This window comes from Rhinopithecus roxellana, chromosome 15, assembly GCF_007565055.1.
Source record: "Rhinopithecus roxellana isolate Shanxi Qingling chromosome 15, ASM756505v1, whole genome shotgun sequence".
NCBI lineage: Eukaryota > Metazoa > Chordata > Mammalia > Primates > Cercopithecidae > Rhinopithecus > Rhinopithecus roxellana.
In genome coordinates this window covers 10832587-10854232 of record NC_044563.1, presented here as the reverse complement: position 1 = coordinate 10854232, position 21646 = coordinate 10832587, and the positions used below count along the sequence as shown (strand labels likewise).

The 21646-nt window shown below is 40.4% G+C and overlaps 1 protein-coding gene and 1 pseudogene across 2 annotated transcripts in view; one reads left to right on the top strand and one right to left on the bottom strand.

Annotated features, from left to right (window-relative positions):
• ATL3 (atlastin GTPase 3) overlaps positions 1–20592 on the top strand; it is a 46507-nt gene extending 25915 nt beyond the window's left edge. For both annotated transcript variants that reach the window (XM_030917984.1, XM_010376688.2), the window contains exons 6-13: positions 1316–1372; positions 2061–2153; positions 2822–2960; positions 8470–8597; positions 9213–9269; positions 11695–11766; positions 13307–13738; positions 15343–20592. In XM_030917984.1, coding sequence (XP_030773844.1) covers positions 1316–1372; positions 2061–2153; positions 2822–2960; positions 8470–8597; positions 9213–9269; positions 11695–11766; positions 13307–13738; positions 15343–15429 — 1065 coding nt within the window. In that variant the 3' untranslated portion in view covers positions 15430–20592. The remainder of the gene's footprint in view (positions 1–1315; positions 1373–2060; positions 2154–2821; positions 2961–8469; positions 8598–9212; positions 9270–11694; positions 11767–13306; positions 13739–15342) is intronic.
• On the bottom strand, positions 12067–12554 carry LOC115893576 (annotated as a pseudogene).
• Positions 20593–21646: the final 1054 nt, after the last annotated feature.

The following is a 21646-nucleotide window of genomic DNA, read 5'->3' as shown; positions in this document are numbered from 1 at the left end:
CTCAATCTCTTGACCTCGTGATCCGCCCGTCTCGGCCTCCCAAAGTGCTGGGATTACAGGCTTGAGCCACCGCGCCCGGCCATTTACTTTTAAACTTTGTTTTGTTATGATTTTAGTGAGGCTTCTTGAAGAAATAGAGGTAAATATACATGTAAACCTTAACCTTAAAGAATTTAGTCATTTGAATGGTATAAATATTATAGACCTAATACTTTTCTTGCTGCTGGAAATCCAGTAGTGCACAAAACAGAGAAATATTCCTGCCCTCATGGAGTTTAAATGCTAGTAGAAAGACAGATGCAAATCAAGACAAGAAGAGGTATAGTACATTAGATAATGATAAATGTTAAGAAAAAAATTTTTAAGGCCGGGCGTGGTGGCTCATGCCTGTAATCTCAGCACTTTGAGAGGCCAAGGCGGGTGGATCACCTGGGGTCAGGAGTTCGAGACCAGCCTGACCAGCATGGAGAAACCCCTTCTCTACTAAAAATACAAAATTAGCTGGGCGTGGTGGCACATGCCTGTAATCCCAGCTACTCAGGAGGCTGAGTCAGGAGAATAGCTTGAACCCAGGAGGCGGAGATTGCGGTGAGCCACGCGCCATCACACTCCAGCCTGGGCAACAAGAGCACAGAGCACAACTCTGTCTCAAAAAAAAAAAAAAAAAAAGTTTTTTAAAGACACGAAGTAGGAAATATTATTGGCAAACTTGTAATCTTTTTAGGTAGATGGCCATGGAAGGCGTCACTGAGAAGGAGCCATTTGAAAGACCTTAAGAAGTGAGGGAGCAGATCATGAGGATATTTGGGAGAAGAACTTACAGTTAGTGGGAGGAGCCAGTATGAAGGTCCTAAGGCAGCAGTGTGTCCTGTATGTTTGAATAACAGGAAGGAGGGCCAGTGTGGCAGCATCACACTGTAAGGACTGGCTTTAATACTGAATGAAGTTGTAGGGTTTTGAGCAAAGCCATGATATGATCTGACTAACCATATTATAACAGAGTCAATGTGGTTGCTGTATTGAGAATAACCCATAGGGAGTCACGAGCTGAGGCAGTTAGGAGGCTATTGCAGTATTCCAAGCCACATGGAAATAGTGAGTGGCTGGATTCTGGATTTGCTGATGATGTGGGATGTGGGATGTGGGATGTGAGCAGGGAATAACCAAGATGATTTTAAGGTTCATGACTCCTGTGGGCTTTTGAAACTGTAGAACCCTGGTATCAATATAAATATAATGAATACTTTACTAAAAAAAGCCATAGAACTATTTTAAGTAATTTTGCTTTACAAACCATAATGCTTCTTTTTTAAAGCTCTTCACAGAATACGGTCGTCTGGCAATGGATGAAATTTTCCAAAAGCCTTTCCAGGTTAGAATATTTATTTTAAATATAATTCATATATTTGTTTTTGTTCATAGATCAGCAAACTACAGCTCATAGGCCAAATCTAGCCTGCCACCTGTTTTTATGACTGTGAGCTAAGAATGGTTTTTACATTTTTAAATGGTTGAAAAAAATGAGCAATACTATTTTATGACATGGAAATTATCTGAAATTCAAATGTCAGTGTCTATAGATAAAATTTTAGTGGAACACAGCCATGCTCATTTGTCTTTGTACTGTCCGTGACTGCTTTCCTGCTACAATGGCAGAGTTGAGTAATTACTTAAAAAATAAACTCTCTGGGTTGGGCATTTTGGCTTACGCCTGTAATCCCAGCACTTTGAGAGGCCAAGGCAGGCAGATCACCTAAGGTCAAGAGTTCGAGACCAACTTGGCCAACATGGAATCTGTCTCTACTAAAAATACAAAAATTAGCTGGCGTGGTGGTGGCGGGTGCCTGTAATCTCAGCTACTCAGGAGGCTAAGGCGGGAGAGTTGCTTGAGCCTGGTAGGCCCAACCTCTTAAAAAAAAAAGAAAGAAAAAAAGTAAATCCTTCAGTACATATCTTTACCCCCTTTTTAGAAGCTGGCATTATGCAAAGACGTATTGCAGTTGTTCTCTTGAAAATGTGTTTATGCATGTTAAAATATGTTCTGCTCGTTCCTTAAATAGACACTGATGTTTTTGGTTAGAGATTGGAGTTTCCCTTATGAATACAGCTACGGACTCCAAGGAGGAATGGCATTTTTGGATAAGCGTTTACAGGTAAGTGGGACTATAATCTTCTGAGGAATTATCTCAAAGTGGTGATAGCTTTCTCATTTGCCTTTGGCTATTGTGTTTAAAGCAATTATTGAAAATGATATTGAATACATTAACTATATATGAATCTTAATGCAAGCTAATATTTATTCCTGATAAGATTAAAGAACCTGTATATACAATGCACAGGAACTGTAGAAGAAAACTCTGGGCCAGTGCCCAAGCTTTGATTATAATTTCCATTTTACATTTTAAACCAAGTTCTATATGTGTCTCTAGAAGTCACACTCAGAATCTTAGTTATGTTATTCTTATTCAAAGTTTTTACTTACTTTGGGATAAACAGGCCTAAGCTGTTCCCCCAAACCAAAACACAGGAATCCTTTGTCTGTCACTACTAATTGGTTAGATCCTTCTTCATCTGCACAAACTATCCCTTATGTAATACTCTTTTTAAAGAAATTCTTCCGCACCTGATTTGTTAGCTATAGGAGTCAAGCCATGGGTAATCAGATTTGTGTGTTTGTTTCTTAGGGTTCTGAGTTTTCTCATTTGGCCACTATGATCCATCAGAGTGGAGGAGTCTTCTTACCTTTATCCTTATACTAGTTGTCCCTAGTAAAGAAAACCAAAGGACTTTTGGTTGGTAAATTGTTGGTCTTCATTGGCAGGTGAAGGAACATCAACATGAAGAAATTCAGAATGTTCGAAATCACATTCACTCATGTTTCTCGGATGTCACCTGCTTTCTCTTACCACATCCAGGACTCCAGGTGGCCACAAGCCCTGACTTTGACGGGAAATTAAAAGGTGTGTTCCAAGTGTTACTTTAAATATGTGATTTGATCTTTGGAATTAAAAATAATGAATCACTTACAAATCAAGTGAATGCTTAAGAAAAATGGTGTGCTGTCTTAGAGTAGTATTTAAAGTCTAGTTCAGATTTTGCTCCTGACTTAATGCACCCATCAGAATTAGTTTGCCTTGACTTCTCCACCTGTAATGGTGGTGTTCATATCCATTAGTAGTCTTTCTAAGAGACTCGTTATGGTTCTTGGTTTATAAGAGATACAAATATTAAATAAAGGAAGACTAAACATTAGTCAGCTAATATTAAGTAAAATTAACTTCCCAAGGGAAGGCAGCGTGATGCATGGCAGAGCCATTATTTTCATCTTATTTGTGATTATAGCAAAACCTGATGCTGGGTCATGTGCTAATGTCAGGAAGTGCTAACTAAGTGGTAGGTGAGAGGAATTGTAGTTGGGACTCTTGGGCTCCATTATCTTATTTTTGTTCCTTTTTCATTAAGGCCTTGAGTCATTGAATGGCTGGCCCTTGATTTACACATGTGTTAAACTGAGCACTTGTTTTTTTTTTTTTTTTTTGAGACGGAGTCTCGCTCTGTCACCTGGGCTGTAGTGCAGTGGCCGGATCTCAGCTCACTGCAAGCTCCGCCTCCCGAGTTTACGCCATTCTCCTGCCTCAGCCTCCCGAGTAGCTGGGACTACAGGCGTCCACCACCTCGCCCGGCTAGTTTTTTTGTATTTTTTTAGTAGAGACGGGGTTTCACCATGTTAGCCAGGATGGTCTCGATCTCCTGACCTCGTGATCTGCTCGTCTCGGCCTCCCAAAGTGCTGGGATTACAGGCTTGAGCCACCGCGCCCGGCCTGAGCACTTGTTAATAAGCTTATCCGAGTCTCTCAGATTGCTGGTAATGTTTGCAACACTATGCTAGGTAGTTTGATACTTATGCTCCCAGTAATTCCATGAAGTTGATGTAATTTCCTTTATCTTATACGTGAGGAAAATGGCAAAAATAGTTAAGGAAAAGGAGGAAAGTTAAGTAACTTGCTCAAATTGCTCTGCTAGTAAGTAAGTGGTAAGGCGCAGATCTGCATCCAAGTTCTTGTTGCTCCAAACCCATACTGGGCTAAAATAGGGGTTCTTCTGTTATATGGAAGAAATCATTTAGAGGATATGTACTGTTTAGTTACTACTAAAAGGTTTTAAAGTGAATGGTTTTCATAGCCTTATATTAAATATAAAGTGCATCATTTTCAACCTATTTGATTTAGTTGATCCAAGAAAATGAATGTTCAGCTCAAGATTTTCATTCCAGCTGGTCTTAATATTGCAAAGAAACTGAGTTAAAAGAGACTTAACCTTTACCTTTTATTTGTCACTTCTCTGATATTTTTACATGGTTGGCAGCTTTCCTGAGGAGGAGACTTCCCTGGCCTGTTTCATGGCAATTGAAAGATCTAAGATTATTGCTTTGGGAGAGAAATCTGCTTGGCAAGCACTGGACCTAGAATCTTTTATCTGAAAAGCAGTTTCAAGGGAGTTTTTAGAGCTGAGTAGGGAGAGAAAGTTGAGTGTGTGTGTGTTTGTGTGTGTGTGTGTGTGTCTAGGTAATATATTGTTTAGGATTATAATGCTCCATTATTAGTTGTACTTTTACCAACCTGAACTCGGATTTGTTCATCACTGATGGGAATGTGTCCAGTGGAATTCTTAAATGGAGGTGTTAGGAGAGGGTGAATTAGAGTGACTCCTAGTGATTATCCAGTATAAACACACACAAATGGCATTCTTCCATAGTTTCAGTTTTAATATTCCAATGCATTGCTTTAAAGTTTGTTTTCATTTTTATCATGTTATTCAGGGAGTAGGCAGAGTTTTTTAAAAGTTCAGTAACCCTGGCTTTTTTAGCATCACTATGCCTGGCTAATTTTTTTATTTTTTGTAGAGATAGGGTCTCCCTATGTTGCCCAGGCTGGTCTCGAACTCCTGACCTCAAGTGATCCTCCCACCTCCCACTTCAACTTCTTAAAGTGTTGGGATTACTGGCATGAGCCACCACGCCCAGCCAGTACTTTTTTAAATGGAAAGATTTGAAAAATAAAAATTTGCTTCTTTGCCTAACTTTAAAATGTTAAAAATATGTTAAAAGCCTGCCCTCTGTGTTTATTTAAGGAACTACAATTATTATGAGGATTGTTCATGAAGAATTCTTACTAGCTCTGCAAAGGTTTATGTACATTTTAGATTTGGAATTTTAGGGAACCTCTTAACCGAGATATTGAAAGGTTTTGAGTGAAGAGTAAATTGGATGCTAAATTGCAAGTAGCAGGTGATTTGTATTTGGCAAGTGCTAGCTTGAGAACCACACACATTTTATTGTAGGAGACCTGTTAGTAGGACTAATGTAGTTTTCAGAATTAAAAGATAGACATTATATTTTCTCTAGTATATACTTGTGCAGTTCCATGGTTGAGATTCTGCAGTCCTGTTCCATGTAACTTGGAAAATAGACAACATTAGCCTGAGGTTGTTAGGGCTAATCCATAAAAAGAACTTAAAATGTAATTTTTGTAGAACATTTAAATTTCAAAAGAACTACATTCTGAAACTATTTCTGCAAATGTTCCCCCAGATACTTTAGGAATTATTCCAGTGGTTTTATTTTAGTTTTAAAGATCAACCGCTTATTTAGAGGTAGATGCCTGCCAAACATGATCTTAGTTTTGGTATAACTGATACTGAGCTGCTGTTTCTTGCAGTAATTAGCATAGCTGCTGAGTTTTTGTTGTTGTTGTTTTTTGTTTGTTTGTTTTTTGAGACAGAGTCTTGTCTGCACTCTGTTGCCCAGGCTGGAGTGCAGTGGTGCAATCTCAGCTCACTGCCACCTCCGCCTCCCGGGCTCAAGCGATTCTTGTGCCACATTCTCCCGAGTAACTGGGATTGCAGGAGTGCACTGCCACACCTGGATAATTTTTGTATTTTTAGTAGAAACGGGATTTCACCATGTTGGCCAGGCTGGTCTTGAACTCCTGGCCTCAAGCAATCTGCCCCCCTTGGCCTCTCAAGGTGCTGGGATTACAGGTGCGAGCCACCACGCTAGGCCTAGAATAGCTGCTCTTTGAGAATACTTTTCATCAGATGCAGGATGACTGTGTTGTCAGCATAAAGAAAATTGTCATCTTGCTATTTACTGTCACAGGGAGACCTAATACAGTAACTACTGAGTTGTGTAGTTAGAAATTACACAGGAGGGTTTATAGGGCACAGTCTTCTTTGACACCATTGAAGATTGAGATTGTTTCTGTTATGAGACAGTTCTTGTCTATTCTGATTTCAAAACTGTTATTTTGGTGTAGGCTTCATAGAAACATGAGTGGCATATAGGGTCTGTACAGCTTGTTAAAGTGGCAAGTGTAGCATCTGGATCCTGCTACTACTTCTTGTGTGAGGTATTTTTGAAACACTCAGTCTTTCAGTGTGATGGAAATTGAAACCATACAAAAAGGTTTTTTGAATATATAATACATTCACATGTTTAAAATGTTATAAAGGATTAAAAAGTACTCAGTGAAAAGTCTCTCTTCCATTTTTGTAGGCTTTCAGAGTTTCTTTAGTATATGAAAGCAAATGTGAACGTGTACAGAAATGGCCTATTATGTATACTTTTATACTTTTTCACTACAAGGTTATAAAGTACTTTTCCCATGCTTTTCTTGAAATTTTAGTTTCATTTTTCATGTTATAGTCTGTTGGTGGAGTATTGAAGAGTTCTTATTTGATGTGGGCTCCTACCTGCTTTTTTTTTTCAGTGTATAGCTGGGAACCCAAGAAGATGTTAGAAGATGATGTAAATCAGCTTTTCTGTATTTTAATTCTCCTATGTCTTTGTAGTTGGACCAGCCAATAATTCTTACCTTGAGGAAAGAGCTCTATTTAATGGCTCTCCTGATCCCTCTGTGGGAACCTTGTAGAAACTGCAGAGAATTTGTCACCTTTCTTGAGTTAGTGGTCTTTTCATTTTGGGGTGGTTCCAAGGGTCTCTGAGGAGATAATAGAAAATAAATATAGGCCGGGCGCGGTGGCTCAAGCCTGTAATCCCAGCACTTTGGGAGGCCGAGACGGGCGGATCACGAGGTCAGGAGTTCGAGACCATCCTGGCTAACACGGTGAAACCCCGTCTCTACTAAAAAATACAAAAAACTAGCCGGGCGAGGTGGCTGGTGCCTGTAGTCCCAGCTACTCGGGAGGCTGAGGCAGGAGAATGGCGTGAACCCAGGAGGCGGAGCTTGCAGTGAGCTGAGATCCGGCCACTGCACTCCAGCCTGGGCGACAGAGCGAGACTCCGTCTCAAAAAAAAAAAAAAAAAAAAAAAAAAAAGAAAATAAATATAATGAGGGACAGGTACTTCTTCTTCTTTTAACATTAAAAATATTAACAAGAATAAATCAAATAGATGACCAGTGATTTCTAATTGATTTAAAGGAGTAGTGTGAGGGCGTGGCAAAGGCCTGAGACAACTTGAGAGGTTGAAAATTGACTTGTTGAAGACCTTGTTATTGAAATTCTTTTTTTTTTTTTTTTTTCTGAGATGGAGTTTCACTCTGTTGCCCAGGCTGGAGTGCAGTGGTACGATCTTGACTCACTGCAACCTCTGTCTCCCGGGTTCAAGCTATTCTCTGCCTCAGCCTCCCAAGTAGCTGGGATTACAGGCGCCTGCCACCACCTCCGGCTGATTTTTGCATTTTTAGTAGAGACGGGGTTTCACCATCTTGGCCAGACTGGTCTTGAACTCCTGATCCACCTGCCTTGACCTCCCAAAGTGCTGGGATTACAGGCATGAGTCACTGTGCACGGCCATCAAATTACTAAAAAGTGAAATTTCTTGAAAGGCTAGGGAGTAGACCAGATATCCCAGAGTGAGAACCAAGGTAAGGATGTTCTGCATACATAGTATTCTATTTTGAACTAGAGAAGACTTTCTACTACAGTGGGGAAGGAAAAAAATGAAGGTACATTGGGACAGAGATCTATCAGCAACTTGATCATAGCCAGAAAGTGTCAAAACATAGTCTCAGACCCCTTCTTCTCTCCCACGTTTTTTTTTTTTTTCTTGAGATGGAGTTTCACTCTTGTTGCCCAGGCTGGAGTGCAATGGTACAATCTCGGCCCACTGCAACCTCCTCCTCCTGGGTTCAAATGATTCTCCTGTCTCACCCTCCTGAGTAGCTGGGATTACAGACACCCACCACCATGCCCGGTTAGTTTTTCTATTTTTAGTAGAGATGGGGTTTCACTATGTTGGTCAGGCTGGTCTCCTGACCTTAGGCGATCCACCTGCCTTGGCCTTCCAAAGTGCTGGGATTATAGGCAGGAGCCACCAGGCCGGCTTCTCTCCCACTTTCAACAACCAATGTTAAAAAGCACTAGACTGGGAAGATTGCATTTTATGTTCACTTTGGTTGAATAAGGCTGTTTGGCTTATTTTTTCCTTCTTTGTGGTCCTGTGAACAGATATTGCTGGTGAATTCAAAGAGCAGTTACAGGTACTGATACCATATGTATTAAACCCATCTAAGTTAATGGAAAAGGAGATCAATGGCTCAAAGGTCACCTGTCGGGGACTATTGGAGTATTTTAAGGTAAATATGGATTTTAATTATTAAAATTTTTGATTTTTGGTAAAGCTGATCTAACTTGTAAATCAACTTGAATTTAAATATTTTGAAACTTAAAATTTTCTGGGGGAGATGGTGAAAGGCATTTTCAGAGACCTTGGTGTCCTTCCAGGAGTGGGCCATTGGGTGGCAGTATTGGTCTAAGAACCAAATGGATGTTCTTTGCACTCTCTTAGAGGAGCAATTAGCTGTGACTAAAGGAAGATTGTTCCTCAAGGAAGATGGTGTGGACAGGAGGTGGTTAGGAAGTTGCTGTGAGTAGGAGGAGACGGCACCTAGATGTGACACGACTACCTCAAGGCGGATGGTCACTCTGCCCACAGGTAGTGGTGAGGCCAGCGTGCATGGGGAGCTGGATGGGAATCCTAGCCTCTGTAGGTTTGTGCTGCTTGAGAACATTTTTAGTTAACTAAAAATGCTAACATGCACTCAAAGGTGTGTGGTGTGTTTTTGCTAATTCCTGGTTGTTGATCTAAGTGTTTAGGAAAATGCAGTTGTATGGTCACTTTCTAAAAATTAATTATGAGTAAGATATGGCTGAATAACATTTTATAGCAGTTTTTATGTTTATATTTTAAGGCATATATTAAAATTTATCAAGGAGAAGATCTGCCTCACCCCAAGTCCATGCTTCAGGTAAACAATGATTTGACATCCTAAATGCTACCCTTCAATTACCTGAGTTGACCTGTATACAATAAGCAGAGTTCTTCAGGAAGAGAATGTGCTTTTTCTCCTTTTTCATTATGCTGAGGTCTGTTAATTTTTTTTTAGCACATTTTGCAGTAGTGTGGCCTCCTAGTTCACTTTGCAGTAATGTGACCTTCTGGTTCACTTGTTTGTATTCATGGTTGTACAGTTGAAATGGCTTCTCCTCACTGGGCCTAGTCTTTTCACCAAACACATTTCGGGAAGCACAGTTTATTATACTTGGGTGAAACATACCCACCATGCTAGACAAGCAATTTCCTGTCATCTGTTGTTTATTTTTTAAATTTTTATATAATTTATAATTTTTTGAGACAGAGTCTCACTCTTGAGAAAGCTGGAGTGCAGTGGCATGATCTCAGCTCACCACAACCTCTACCTCCTGGGTTCAAGTGATTCTCGTGCCTCAGCCTCCCGAGTAGCTGGGATTATAGGCGTATACCACCATGCCTGGCTAATTTTTGTGTTTTTAATAGAGATCGGTTTAGCCATGTTGCCCAGGCTGGTCTCGAACTCCTGGACTCAAGCAATCCGACCGTCTTGGCCTCCCGAAGTGCTGGGATTATAGGGGTGAGCCTCTGTGCCTGGCCATAATTTTTTTAATTCAAAAAAAAAAAAAAAAAAAAATAGGGATGTGGTCTTGCTGTGTTGCTCAGGCTGGTCTTAAACTTGGCTCAAGCGATGTGCCTGCCTCAGCCTCCCAAAGTGCTAAGATTATAGGTGTAAGCCACCATGCCTGACCTATTGTTTACTTTAGTGGAACATGTCCTGACATACCTGTTTACTATTCACTAATCAGGTTTTTAATTTGCAACTAGAATATCATTTGGTTAAAACATAATTTTTACTTTCATGTGCTGAACATAAGGGGATTTATTGCCAAGTGTTGATTTCTTTTGTAGCAGAAAATGTTCATAAAGGGAGCTAGAGCCTGGGATTGACATTGCAAATAATTTTTTCCTTTTTTTTTTTTGAGACGGAGTCTCTCTCTGTTGCCCAGTCTGGAGTGCAGTGGCGCGAGCTCGGCTCACTGCAAGCTCCGCCTCCTGGGTTCATGCCATTCTCCTGCCTCAGCCTCCCAAGTAGCTGGGACTACAGGCGCCCGCCACCATGCCTGGCTAATTTTTTTTGTATTTTTAGTAGAGACGGGGTTTCACAGTGTTAGCCAGGATGATCTCTATCTCCTGACCTTGTGATCCACCCACCTCAGCCTCCCAAAGTGCTGGGATTACAGGCATGAGCCACCGCACCCGGCACCTCCCCCCTCCTTTTTTTTTTTCTTTTTTAAAATAGAAACAGGATCTAGCTGTGTTGAGCAGGCTGGTGTTGAATTCTTGGGCTCAAGTGATCCTCCCACCTCAGCCTCTCAAAGTGCTGGGATTACAAGCATGAGCCCTCCCAGCTTTTTCCTTTTTTTTTTTTTTTTTTTTTGAGACAGAGTCTTGCTGTATCACTTAGGCTGGAGTGCGGTGGCGTTATCTCGGCTTACTGCAACCTCTACCTCCTGGGTTCAAGCAGTTCTCCTGCCTCAGCCTCCTGAGTAGCTGGGACTATAGGCGTGCACCACCATGCTCAGCTAATTTTTTTGTATTTTTAGTAGAGATGGGGTTTCACCATGTTGGCCAGGCTGGTCTTGAACTCCTGACCTTGTGATCTGCCAGCCTTGGCCTCCCAGAGTGCCAAAGTGCTGGGATTACAGGCATGAGCCACCGCACCCAACCTTTCCTTCTTTTTTTTTCTTTTTTTTTGACTCACATCTATTTTTTTCAAGTTGAAGCAATGGAGCCAGGTGTGGTGGCTTACACCTGTAATCCCAGCACTTTGAGAGGCTGAGGTGGGTGGATCACTTGAGCCTGGGTGTTCAAGATCAGCTTGGGCAATATAGGGAGACTCTAGCTGTGCAAAACAAAAACTTCAAAAGTTAGCCAAGCATGGTGGCACGCACTGGCGGGAGGATGGCTTGCATTCAGGAGATAAAGGTTGCCGTGTGCTGAGATCACCAGTGAACTCCAGCCTGGGTGACAGAGTGAGACTCTGTCTCAAAAAAATAAAATTTAAACAATTAAAAAATAAATTAATGCAATGGAAATAGTATTTTCCTTGAATTTTGGATATTTAATTTTTGCTAAAGATTCTTATGTATAAGAATACATATTTCTATGTATATGAACTTCTACCATTTTTTTGGGTAGAAAATTTGGCAGAGAAAGTGTATTTTATGTCATCAGTTGAACTATATGGAAATCTAGAAAAATAGGAAGAATGGGGATTAGAGAAGATTTTTTATTAGGTTATTTGTGGAGGAATGTTAAAAGAGGAAGGATTTATAGTTCATGTTTTTCTCTCTTAAAAGGCCACTGCTGAAGCCAACAACTTAGCAGCTGCAGCCTCTGCCAAGGATATTTATTATAACAACATGGAAGAGGTACGTGGGACATACGCCTTATTCTGAAATATCTGTAACCTGTCTAGGCATTGTTGTGGACTTCAAAAGCCCAACTTGATCCTACTTAATGTATCTTTAAGTGATGAGGCAACAAAGGTATATTCAGGTTGTCCTGGTAATGGGGGCCTTCTAATTATTACCATTTCTTTTTTTGTTTGTTTGTTTTTGTTTTGTTTTGTTTGAATAGCAAATAGTTTATTGGTAAGTATGTGGTTTCAGTGGGAGTAATACATTCACACGAACAGGAGATAATAATCAAGTCAAAAGAATAAATGCTTACTAATCATCAGAAAATCTGTGGCCATTAAGGCTGGCACATAAAAATCCAAAATCACTCAGAGGCCAAATAAGAAGATTCGTGCTCTTATTAGTTCACGTGGAGTAGGTCCATAGTACCTGGAATCTATAGAATTCTGTAGATTATCACCTTCTGACCAGACATGACCCACTGGGGCATAACTGTGGCTTTTAAGGAAATCTGATGGACTAGAGGTGAGGATTTTTTCTCCTTCCAAACCAGTTACTCTTTTACAAATATTTGATTTTGGATCACTTGGGCTTTTTGCAGTCACTTCTTTGGATACTATAAAAATGTCGACTAAAATTTTCTTCAAAGACAATATCTGAGTTTTGAATTGTAGGCTCCACTGATGGTCCAGAACACATGACAACACCACCAACGTATTCAAAAGCACAGTGAGCTATACAGCCATACTGAATAGTATAGCCAGCAAGTCGAAAGGTTTCCCCAGAACACCATGAAGCATAGTTCTGTGTAGACTCTGCCACCATTGGTCATAGGTCTGTTCTATAATTCATTCAATTTTTAGGGAAGTCGCAGGGCTTCCAGAAAAAAAAAAAAAAGCATGTCTCAAAGCGTATGTGGGTGATCCATGATTTCAGGAATCCTTGGGTCCCAAAGAACCCTGAAGACCCTCAACCAGGACACAGGTGGGCCTTTCTCACCTGGGCCCCCCAGAAGTCAACCGTTTGATTTTGTTTTTTTGAGACGGAGTCTCACTCTGTCACCCAGGCTGGAGTGCAGTGATACGATCTCGGCTCACTGCAGCCTCTGCCTCCCGGGTTCAGACGGCTCTCCTGCCTCAGCCTTCTGAGTAGCTGGGATTACAGGTGCCTGCCATCACGCCCGGCTAATGCTTTTTGTATTTTTAGTAGAGACGGAGTTTCACCGTGTTGGCCAGACTGATTTCGAACTCCTGACTTCAAGTGATCTGCCTGCCCCGGCCTCTCAAAGTGATGGGATTACAGGCGTGAGCCACCGTGCCCGGCCCAGTGTCACTGCTCTTTCCAATTAACATTATCACCCTGGTTTTTTAAGTGTATTTTTCAGAGGAAGTGAAACTAGACTTTATTGGTCTTAGTCATCTTTTAAAAGTTAACTTATTAATATATTGTTAACATCTTAAAACATTCTAATCCTTTCATTATTTTTTTGTGTTTTATTTGGCAGTTGTTTCTGAAGAGATCTTTTAACATATTGTGTCTTTGTTCTTTTTAGGTTTGTGGGGGAGAGAAACCTTATTTGTCTCCAGACATTCTAGAGGAGAAGCACTGTGAATTCAAACAACTTGCTCTGGACCATTTTAAGAAGACCAAGAAGATGGGTGGGAAGGATTTCAGCTTTCGTTACCAGCAGGAGCTGGAGGAGGAAATCAAGGAATTATATGAGAACTTCTGCAAGCACAATGGTAGCAAGAACGTCTTCAGCACCTTCCGAACCCCTGCAGTGCTGTTCACGGGCATTGTAGCTTTGTACATAGCCTCAGGCCTCACTGGCTTCATAGGTCTTGAGGTTGTAGCCCAGTTGTTCAACTGTATGGTTGGACTACTGTTAATAGCGCTCCTCACCTGGGGCTACATCAGGTATTCTGGTCAATATCGTGAGCTGGGCGGAGCTATTGATTTTGGTGCCGCATATGTGTTGGAGCAGGTAAGTAGTGCTGCTGAAGAGCCTGAGGGTTGATAATGGGCAGATATTTGTGCTTCTGTTGTGAAATATCTTAGTTTGGAAGAGTTTCATAGCAAAGACATGAGACAATGGCCACTCCCTTGGCCTTTGTTTTCTGATAGACTTTATGTTTTATTATCCTTTAGGATATTAATATTTATTCTTAATATTTTGTTTCCATGCCTAAAAAGGCGCCCCCCCACCTTCTCCTTTTTTTTTTTCTGAGGCAAAGTCTCGCTCTGTTCTCTTGCCCAGGCTGGAGTCCAGTGGCATGATCTTGGCTCACTGCAATGTCAGCCTCCCAGGTTCAAGCGATTCTCTTGCCTCAGCCTCCCAAGTAGCTGAGACTACAGGTGTGTGCCACCACGGCCCGCTAGTTTTTGTATTTTTAATAGAGACGGGGTTTCACCATGTTGACCAGGCTGGTCTCGAACTCCTGACCTCATGATCCGCCTGCCTCGGCCTCCCAAAGTGCTGGGATTACAGGTGTGAGCCACTGCGCCCGGCCCAGAAACAGCCCTTTAATGCAAAAACATTGCAACTTAGACATACTGATTGTGTTTCCCTTTGGCAACTTTTTTTTTTTTCCCCTGAGACAGAGTTTTACACTTTTGCCCAGGCTGGAGTGAAATGGTGTGATCATGGCTCACTGCAACCTCTGCCCACTGGGTTCAAGAGATTCTCTTGCCTCAGCCTCCAAAGAGTAACTGGGATTATAGGTGCCCGACACCACACCCAGCTAATTTTTATGTATTTTTTAGTAGAGATAGCATTTTGCCGTGTTGGCTAGGCTGGTATTGAACTCCTGACCTCAGGTGATCCACCCTCCTCGGCCTCCCAAAGTGCTAGGATTATAGGCATGAGCTATCGCACCTGGCTGGCAACTTCTAATTACATACTCTTCAGACATAATTTTTATGTGATTCTCCCTTCTCACCCGCCCCCAGATGAATTTCACTGAAAATCAAGAGCTTTGAAAAAATTACGAACTTAACGAAAAATGTTCGGTTTTGAGTCCTACTGGATTAGGGAAGGGATGGTATCTCTTTTACCAGTGACTTGCTTATTTACTTACTGGGTTGCTTATTTATTTATTTATAAAATTTTTTTTAGAGACGAGGTCTTCCTCTGTCACCAGGCTGGTATCTTAGCTCACTGTAACTTAAAACTCCTGGGCTCAAGTGATCCTCCTGCCTCAAGTGAGCCTCCCAAGCAGCTGGTGTTACAGGCGAGTGCCACCACACCCGACTAACCCAGTAGCTCTTGGACATTGACATGGTCACAAGTTTTGTACATCTTTGAGATGATACATTTGTTTTTCTGAGCAACATGAACAGATTAGTTGGGTTAGCAGCTTGTGAAGCCACAGGAGCTGCCTATCCTACCCCAGCCACAGAGCAAATGTTCCCCTGGCTCTCTTGGGAGTTAGTTCCTGCCACAGCTTTCCTGTATCCCTGCATTTTCATTATAGTGCTTTCTGTAACATGCTGATGATGGAGACAGGTTTTTGAAAGTTTAAGGACTTACTTTCTTGTTGCTGTGTTGTATTTTATTAACTTACATGTTGAATAAATGGACTTTTGCAGGCTTCTTCTCATATCGGTAATTCCACTCAGGCCACCATGAGGGATGCAGTTGTTGGAAGACCACCCCTGGTTAAAAAAGCCCAATAGCATCTTAACATGAAGATCAAACAAAAAAACAACCAACCCCTACTGATTTCTGGGTTTCTGCCACGGCCACAGGTTCATATCTAGAGGAATGGCAGATCTGAGACCATCCAGGAAGAGCTAAAACATGGCCCTGTAATAAATGAGCAGACCTCTCCTGTGGTTTCTGATTATTAAACACACTTCCATTTCTCTTGGAAGCATTTCTTTTCCTTGCTGTTATAGATGCAAGCCTGTGTCTATTTTCATATTACTCTGCTTTGTGCACTTTATGGAGGAGGAAACTAGAGGAAAAATGGAAATGCAGCTTTTAAGTTGTTTATGTGCCACTTAGTGCCTTTTAAGATTGATTCCCTGATTTTGCAGACACGATGGGGAGGGGTTGGAGGATAACCTCATGAAAGATGCCATTTTTGGGGTGAAACTTGTCATTTCTTTTATACTTTACTCTTTTGAGAAGGATTCCTTTTTTCTTTTTTTTCTTGAGTTGGAGTCTCACTCTTTCACCAGGCTTGAGTGCAGTGGTGCAGTCTTGGCTCACTGCAACCTCCACCTGCCGGGTTCAAGCAATTCTCCTGCCTCAGCCTCCCAAGTAGCTGGGACTACAGGTGTATGCCTCTACGCCCAGCTAATTTTTTTGTATTTTTAGTAGAGACGGGGTTTCACCATGTTGGCCAGGGTGGTCTCCATCTCTTGACCTTGTGATCCGCCCGCCTTGGCCTCCCAAAGTGCTGGAATTACAGGCGTGAGCCACCGTGCCCAGTCAAGAAGGATTCCTTTTTTAAAAGTTTACAAAACTTGGAGAAACTTCAGAACTAAAGAATAACTGAAAATGATGTCATTACACTTTAAAAAAATTTACAATAGGGAATCCTGTTGCCTACTGTGGAAAAATCATGTCATATTTAAATATACCATACTCTGAAATGCGAGGTTTTTACCCAGTAGACTGACAGTTTTGTTGCAATTTGCTCTATTTTTATTTTGGTCCTTATAGCTTCTTTCTAGAAAAAGAGGCAAACGTGCCTTGAAAAGCTAGGGTGGCTCATAATAAAAGGAATGAGAATAGATACTTTAAGAAAAAAGCTAAGTTTAAATGAACCATGTGACCTCTGATAAGTCACTTGAACTTGTGCCTTGGTCAGGTTCACTGTAGGTTTACATATGTATGTATGTTATACACAAGTCTTGTAATTGTCATTTGAGGGGATTTGTTTTTGAGAGTTTTGCATAAGAACAGAACTTTATTAAAGATTAGAGGGAAGCTATTACCAAATATTACTGCCTTTAATTGATGTCTAATTTCATAATTCATGTGGCTTAGCAGCAATTAATAAATAACCTGATTTAAGGGCTTTACTCAGAATGTTAATTTGCATTCTCTGCCCTGTCTGATGTTCTTAATGAAGCTAGAATTAACCCATTTTATTTAGTGAATTATCTATTTAATTTTACTTTGGCTAGTCTGGTAGCTTTAAGATAGCGTTGGCTTAGCAAAGAGCAAAGTCCTACCCAAATATAAACAATATCTAGAAGTATCTAAGAGTTCTTTTTTCCTGTTTACCTTGATTAGGAGATAAAGTTTTATCTATTAGTTGCTTTTCCTTTTGGAATTATTGTGGATTTTAAAACTTAAAACTTGCCTGCAAGTATTTATATAAACATTCAGGTATATAAGCCTTAATTTCTGAGATAATTTAATTTTTGTTATGGGAGGGAGGTAAAAGTGTAAATTTTATATACGTGAAGGTAAGATCTGAGTGTAAACTTTATATACATTAAGTATGAATGGAAGGTAGAAAAAAAGTCCCTTTTCGCATGTAATTTCTTTATCAAATAATTTTCTTTTGACATTTTACCACTGAAGTATTTCTATAAGTCCTAAATTCCCAGCATACTATGTCTCATATTTATATGCCATCTTGCAAATAGTTCTTGCTATTTTATTCACTTGCTGTTACACTTTAGAAAAATTCCAGCTTGTTTACTTGCATTTATCAGTGATGCCAAGCTTTGACTGTTAACTTGAAAGCTTGCTTCTGAAATGTTGGTGCATTTTCAGGTGACCTCTTATCTCTCTGAAAGTTCATACCTATTAGCAGACTCTGTAAATATTGAGATACTTAGCTTGTAATACATTCTATAAGTAAATTTATAGATTTCCGAATAACTGTCAAAAAATTTAATGGTAAGAAGGGGTGATGTGTCGAAAACTCTAGTATTACGTCACTTTTAAAAAAGTGATAATGTGTGATTTAATGAAATCTTAAGATCAGTTACCATTTAAATTCACCATTTCTGTTCTGGTCTTACAAAGAAACCTTGGTTTAATTATCCAGATGAAGTCCCCCTCACCTTTTTTTTTTTTTTTTCTTCTGCTTCTGGAAATTGTTTATAAAGTTTTCTCAGTGAGGGTTCTTAAGAGTTTTCTTTGGCCTCTTTTCTCTCGACAGTAAATTGATGATTTTATATCAGCTTTTTCAATGAAAGATGCATTATCAATGCTGGCTATAGATCATCCTGGGGAGATTTATAACCAGGTTACAAATAATGTCTTTTACTTCTTTCACCTTTTACTTGTGGTTCAGATGCTCAGACTGTGTGTTTGTTTCGTGTCTGTTGCTCTGCCACTTTCCATGCAGGCATTTTTAATTTTACACAATTGTAACAATATATGGAACTCATTTCTATGAATATATAAAAGGAGGCTTCCGAAATTTTCTATTAAAATATTTCAGGATAAATTAAATATTGATAATTTGAAAAAATAATTTCAATGAGCTGCTTATAGTACAAATGGTAGAATCAGAGTTTTCATTCTTTCACTGAGAAATCTTTCTGTAAGATTGGCCCGTAGATAAAATGAAACTACTGTGTACGATAAAACACTTTCAGAGTCATGCTTTATTTTATTTTATCTTATTTCATGCTCTGTCGCCCAGGTTGGAATGCAGTGGTGCAGTCTCGCCTCACTGCAACCTCCACCTCCTGGGTTCAAGCGATTCTGCTGTCTCAGCTTCCTGAGTAGCTGGGACCACAGATGTACGCCACCACGCCTGGCTAATTTTTGTATTTTTACTAGAGGTGGGGTTTTGCCATGTTGATCAGGCTGGTCTCAAACTCCTGACCTCAGGTGATCCACCCCACTCAGCCTCCCAAAGTGTTGAGATTACAGGAGTGAGCCACCCTGCCCAGCTGAGTCATGCCTTATTTTGATAGTATACCAAGAAATGTTCTGTGGAAGTTTATGTTTTAATACGTCTTTTATATTTGGTAAAATTGCCTGTGTTTCGCTTTATTTATTTTACTTTTTTTTTTGAGATGGACCCTTGTACTGTCGCCCAGGCTGAAGTGCAATGGTGTGGTCTTGTCTCACTACAACCTCCGCCTCCTGGGTTCAAGTGATTCTTCTGCCTCAGCCTCCCAAGTAGCTGGGGTTACAGGCATGTGCCACCACATCCGGCTTATTTTCGTATTTTTAGTAGAGACAGGGCTTCACCATGTTGACCAGGCTGGTCTCAACTCCTCGGGTAATCTGCCTGCCTTGGCCTTCCAAAGTGCTGGGATTACAGGCGTGAGCCACTGGAACCTGGGCTTGTTTTGCTTTATTTTTTCTCTTACATGAAGTAAAGCGCTTTGGTCAAACAGACACACTTATACTGCCTTGTACTGGTGATCAGTTTCATTAGTGGATCACACACAGTGTTCTACTTGGCTTGTAAAATGGTGCCTTGGATAGGGTGAGTTTGGATAAGTATGTATGAGTTATAGCAAAATTAAGTAGGTTGAGTCAAGTCCATGCAAAAGCAATAAAACCGTTTTTTTTCCCCAGGTTCTTTTAAAAAATGATGTAACTTACATGGAAGTCTTCATAGAACTTTTTTCTTTCCTAGAACTATTGAAATGTAATTTAGGATGATTTGATGTTCCATCTCAAGTTGTCAACATGGCTGTGTCATTCTGGCTTACACATTTTTGATCTAACAATTCTAGTCAAGGGGTAAGGGAATAATGAAGACAAGCTTCAGTTATGAAAGTACAAACTATTTGTGTGATTAATTTTTAAAAATGACAAGAAGCCCATTGTAAAAGAATATTTGCAGTCAAATCATTTTTCTTATGTTGTAAGTCCTGTTGTAGCTATGTTTTGGGTAGTGGTTCTCATCTACCTTGGAGTGCATAAGACTTACCTAGCAGGCTTGTTTAAAAAGTTCAGATTCCCAGCTTCGTACTCAGGGATTGCCTCAGGTGGTATGGGCTGTGGTCCTGGAGTCATCACTTTTATAAATAATGGTTCAGAGCCCACAGAGAGAGACTGCTTCATCGAATGGGAAGTACCAAGGAGAAAGTACAATTCTGTATTGTCGGGAGGCAAGTGGACACTTTGTACCTGAAGTTTAGAATAGGTGGTCTCTTGCCAGTACAGTCCGAGGCGTTTTATGTGTTCAGAAGTAGTAAGGATGCCTTTAATTCAGAGGATTAAGCTCCTTAAAGCTGTTTTTCTCCATTGTCATAGTGCCTTCTCTGAAAAACGAATGTACAATTATCCTATTTTCTAACAGATATAACTAGGATTTTTTTAAAAGCAATTTTTCATAGTTTTTCTTTTAAAAAGTAAAATTCAGCACTGTGACTTCAACCCCCAAATCTTTCACAACAGGTGAAACATTAAGCCACAAATAAAAATAATGAACAAGAAGGAAGACAAGTTCCTAATTTCTGTCATTAGCGACCTAAGTACCCCATATCAGAAGCTTTGCAAAACAGATCTAGGGACAGAAGCGTTTTTTGAAAGACATTTTTCTTTGGGGGGGAATTTTGTGTGCCAGGACTAAAGTTTAAATATAGTGTTTTTATGAGCAAGGGAAGGTAGCATTGATTCCCAAAGCTTTCTAATTAGATACATGCTGTCATGGATGTAAGCCTTAAAGGAGTTAATACTAATCTTGTACATAAATTTTCCTCAGGTTTCTTTTTTATTTTAAAAAATGATTTGTTAAAAGTACTTTCTGCTAGACCCTTGCCTTTGAGTGGCTTTGAAATTTAATATAGTTTTTAAAAAGTGCAATGAGATGAGATTATGCTATTAGTATATTAAAAGCATGTTTCTGTTTTACTCCAATTTGTAAGATCATTTAATGGAATAAAGATCACAACACCATGTTATCTGTGTTTTCTTTCTCTTTTTTTTTTTTTAATATAGGAGGTTCTGTGAAATAGAGTTTGGCTTGGCAAAGTGAATAAGACTTCTGACGGGATAGTGGCAATGTGGTTTGAGTAAGCTTTTTCTGTCCTACAAAATGATACTGAACTAGTATCTTACTAGCATAGTCCTGGAGAAGGCTCTATTGTTGGTGGGGTTGCTTAAAAGTGAGCACAAGGGCCAGGTGTGGTGGCTAACTCCTATAATCATAGCACTTTGGGAGGCTGAGGTGGGAGAAATGCTTGAGCCTAGGAAATTGAAACCAACTTGGGCAATATATGGAGACACTTTCCACCTCTGTCCCTACAAAATAGATTAGCCAGGCATAGTGGCGCCCACCTGTAGTCCTAGCTTCTCTGGAGGCTGAGGCAGGATGATCACTTGAGCCCAAGAGTTTGAGACCAACTTGGGCAACATATGGAGACACCTTCCACCCCTGTCTCTGAAGGAAAAAAAAAAAAAAAAGCCAGGCATGATGGTGCGCACCTGTAGTCATAGCTACTCTGGAGGCTGAGGCAGGATAATCACTTGAGCCCAGGAGTTCGAGGCTGAACTGCAGCCTGGGCAACAGCAAGACCCTGTCTCTCAAAAAATAAGTGCAAATTTTATTTACAGTAACATGGACTTGTGAAGACCTCTGAATTTGTAGCACTTTCATTTAGTTGCCCCATCTGGAGCCAGCTGATTAAATAGTTTCTCTTTGGGGGTGGGGCCAGGGAACGTAAATCTCTGCTGAAAGCTTTCTCTTTCACTGATGACCTTGGACACTGGGGAGATTGAATTGAATTTCTCAAATACGACAAAAGCTAGACGTACCCCATTTAGCCCTACGGTAAAAAGATTTCTTCCCTAGTTGGAAACGGTGGGATCAGCAGCCTTTCTCCATCCAACCACCCCATCCATCCCTGGTTGTTACCGTATGTCAGGTGCTGCCCTTGAGTTCATCACAGTTTAGCAGGGAAGGGGCAAACTCAGGCTGATGATGTGAAGAGTATGATGAAAACAAAAGATTCAGGA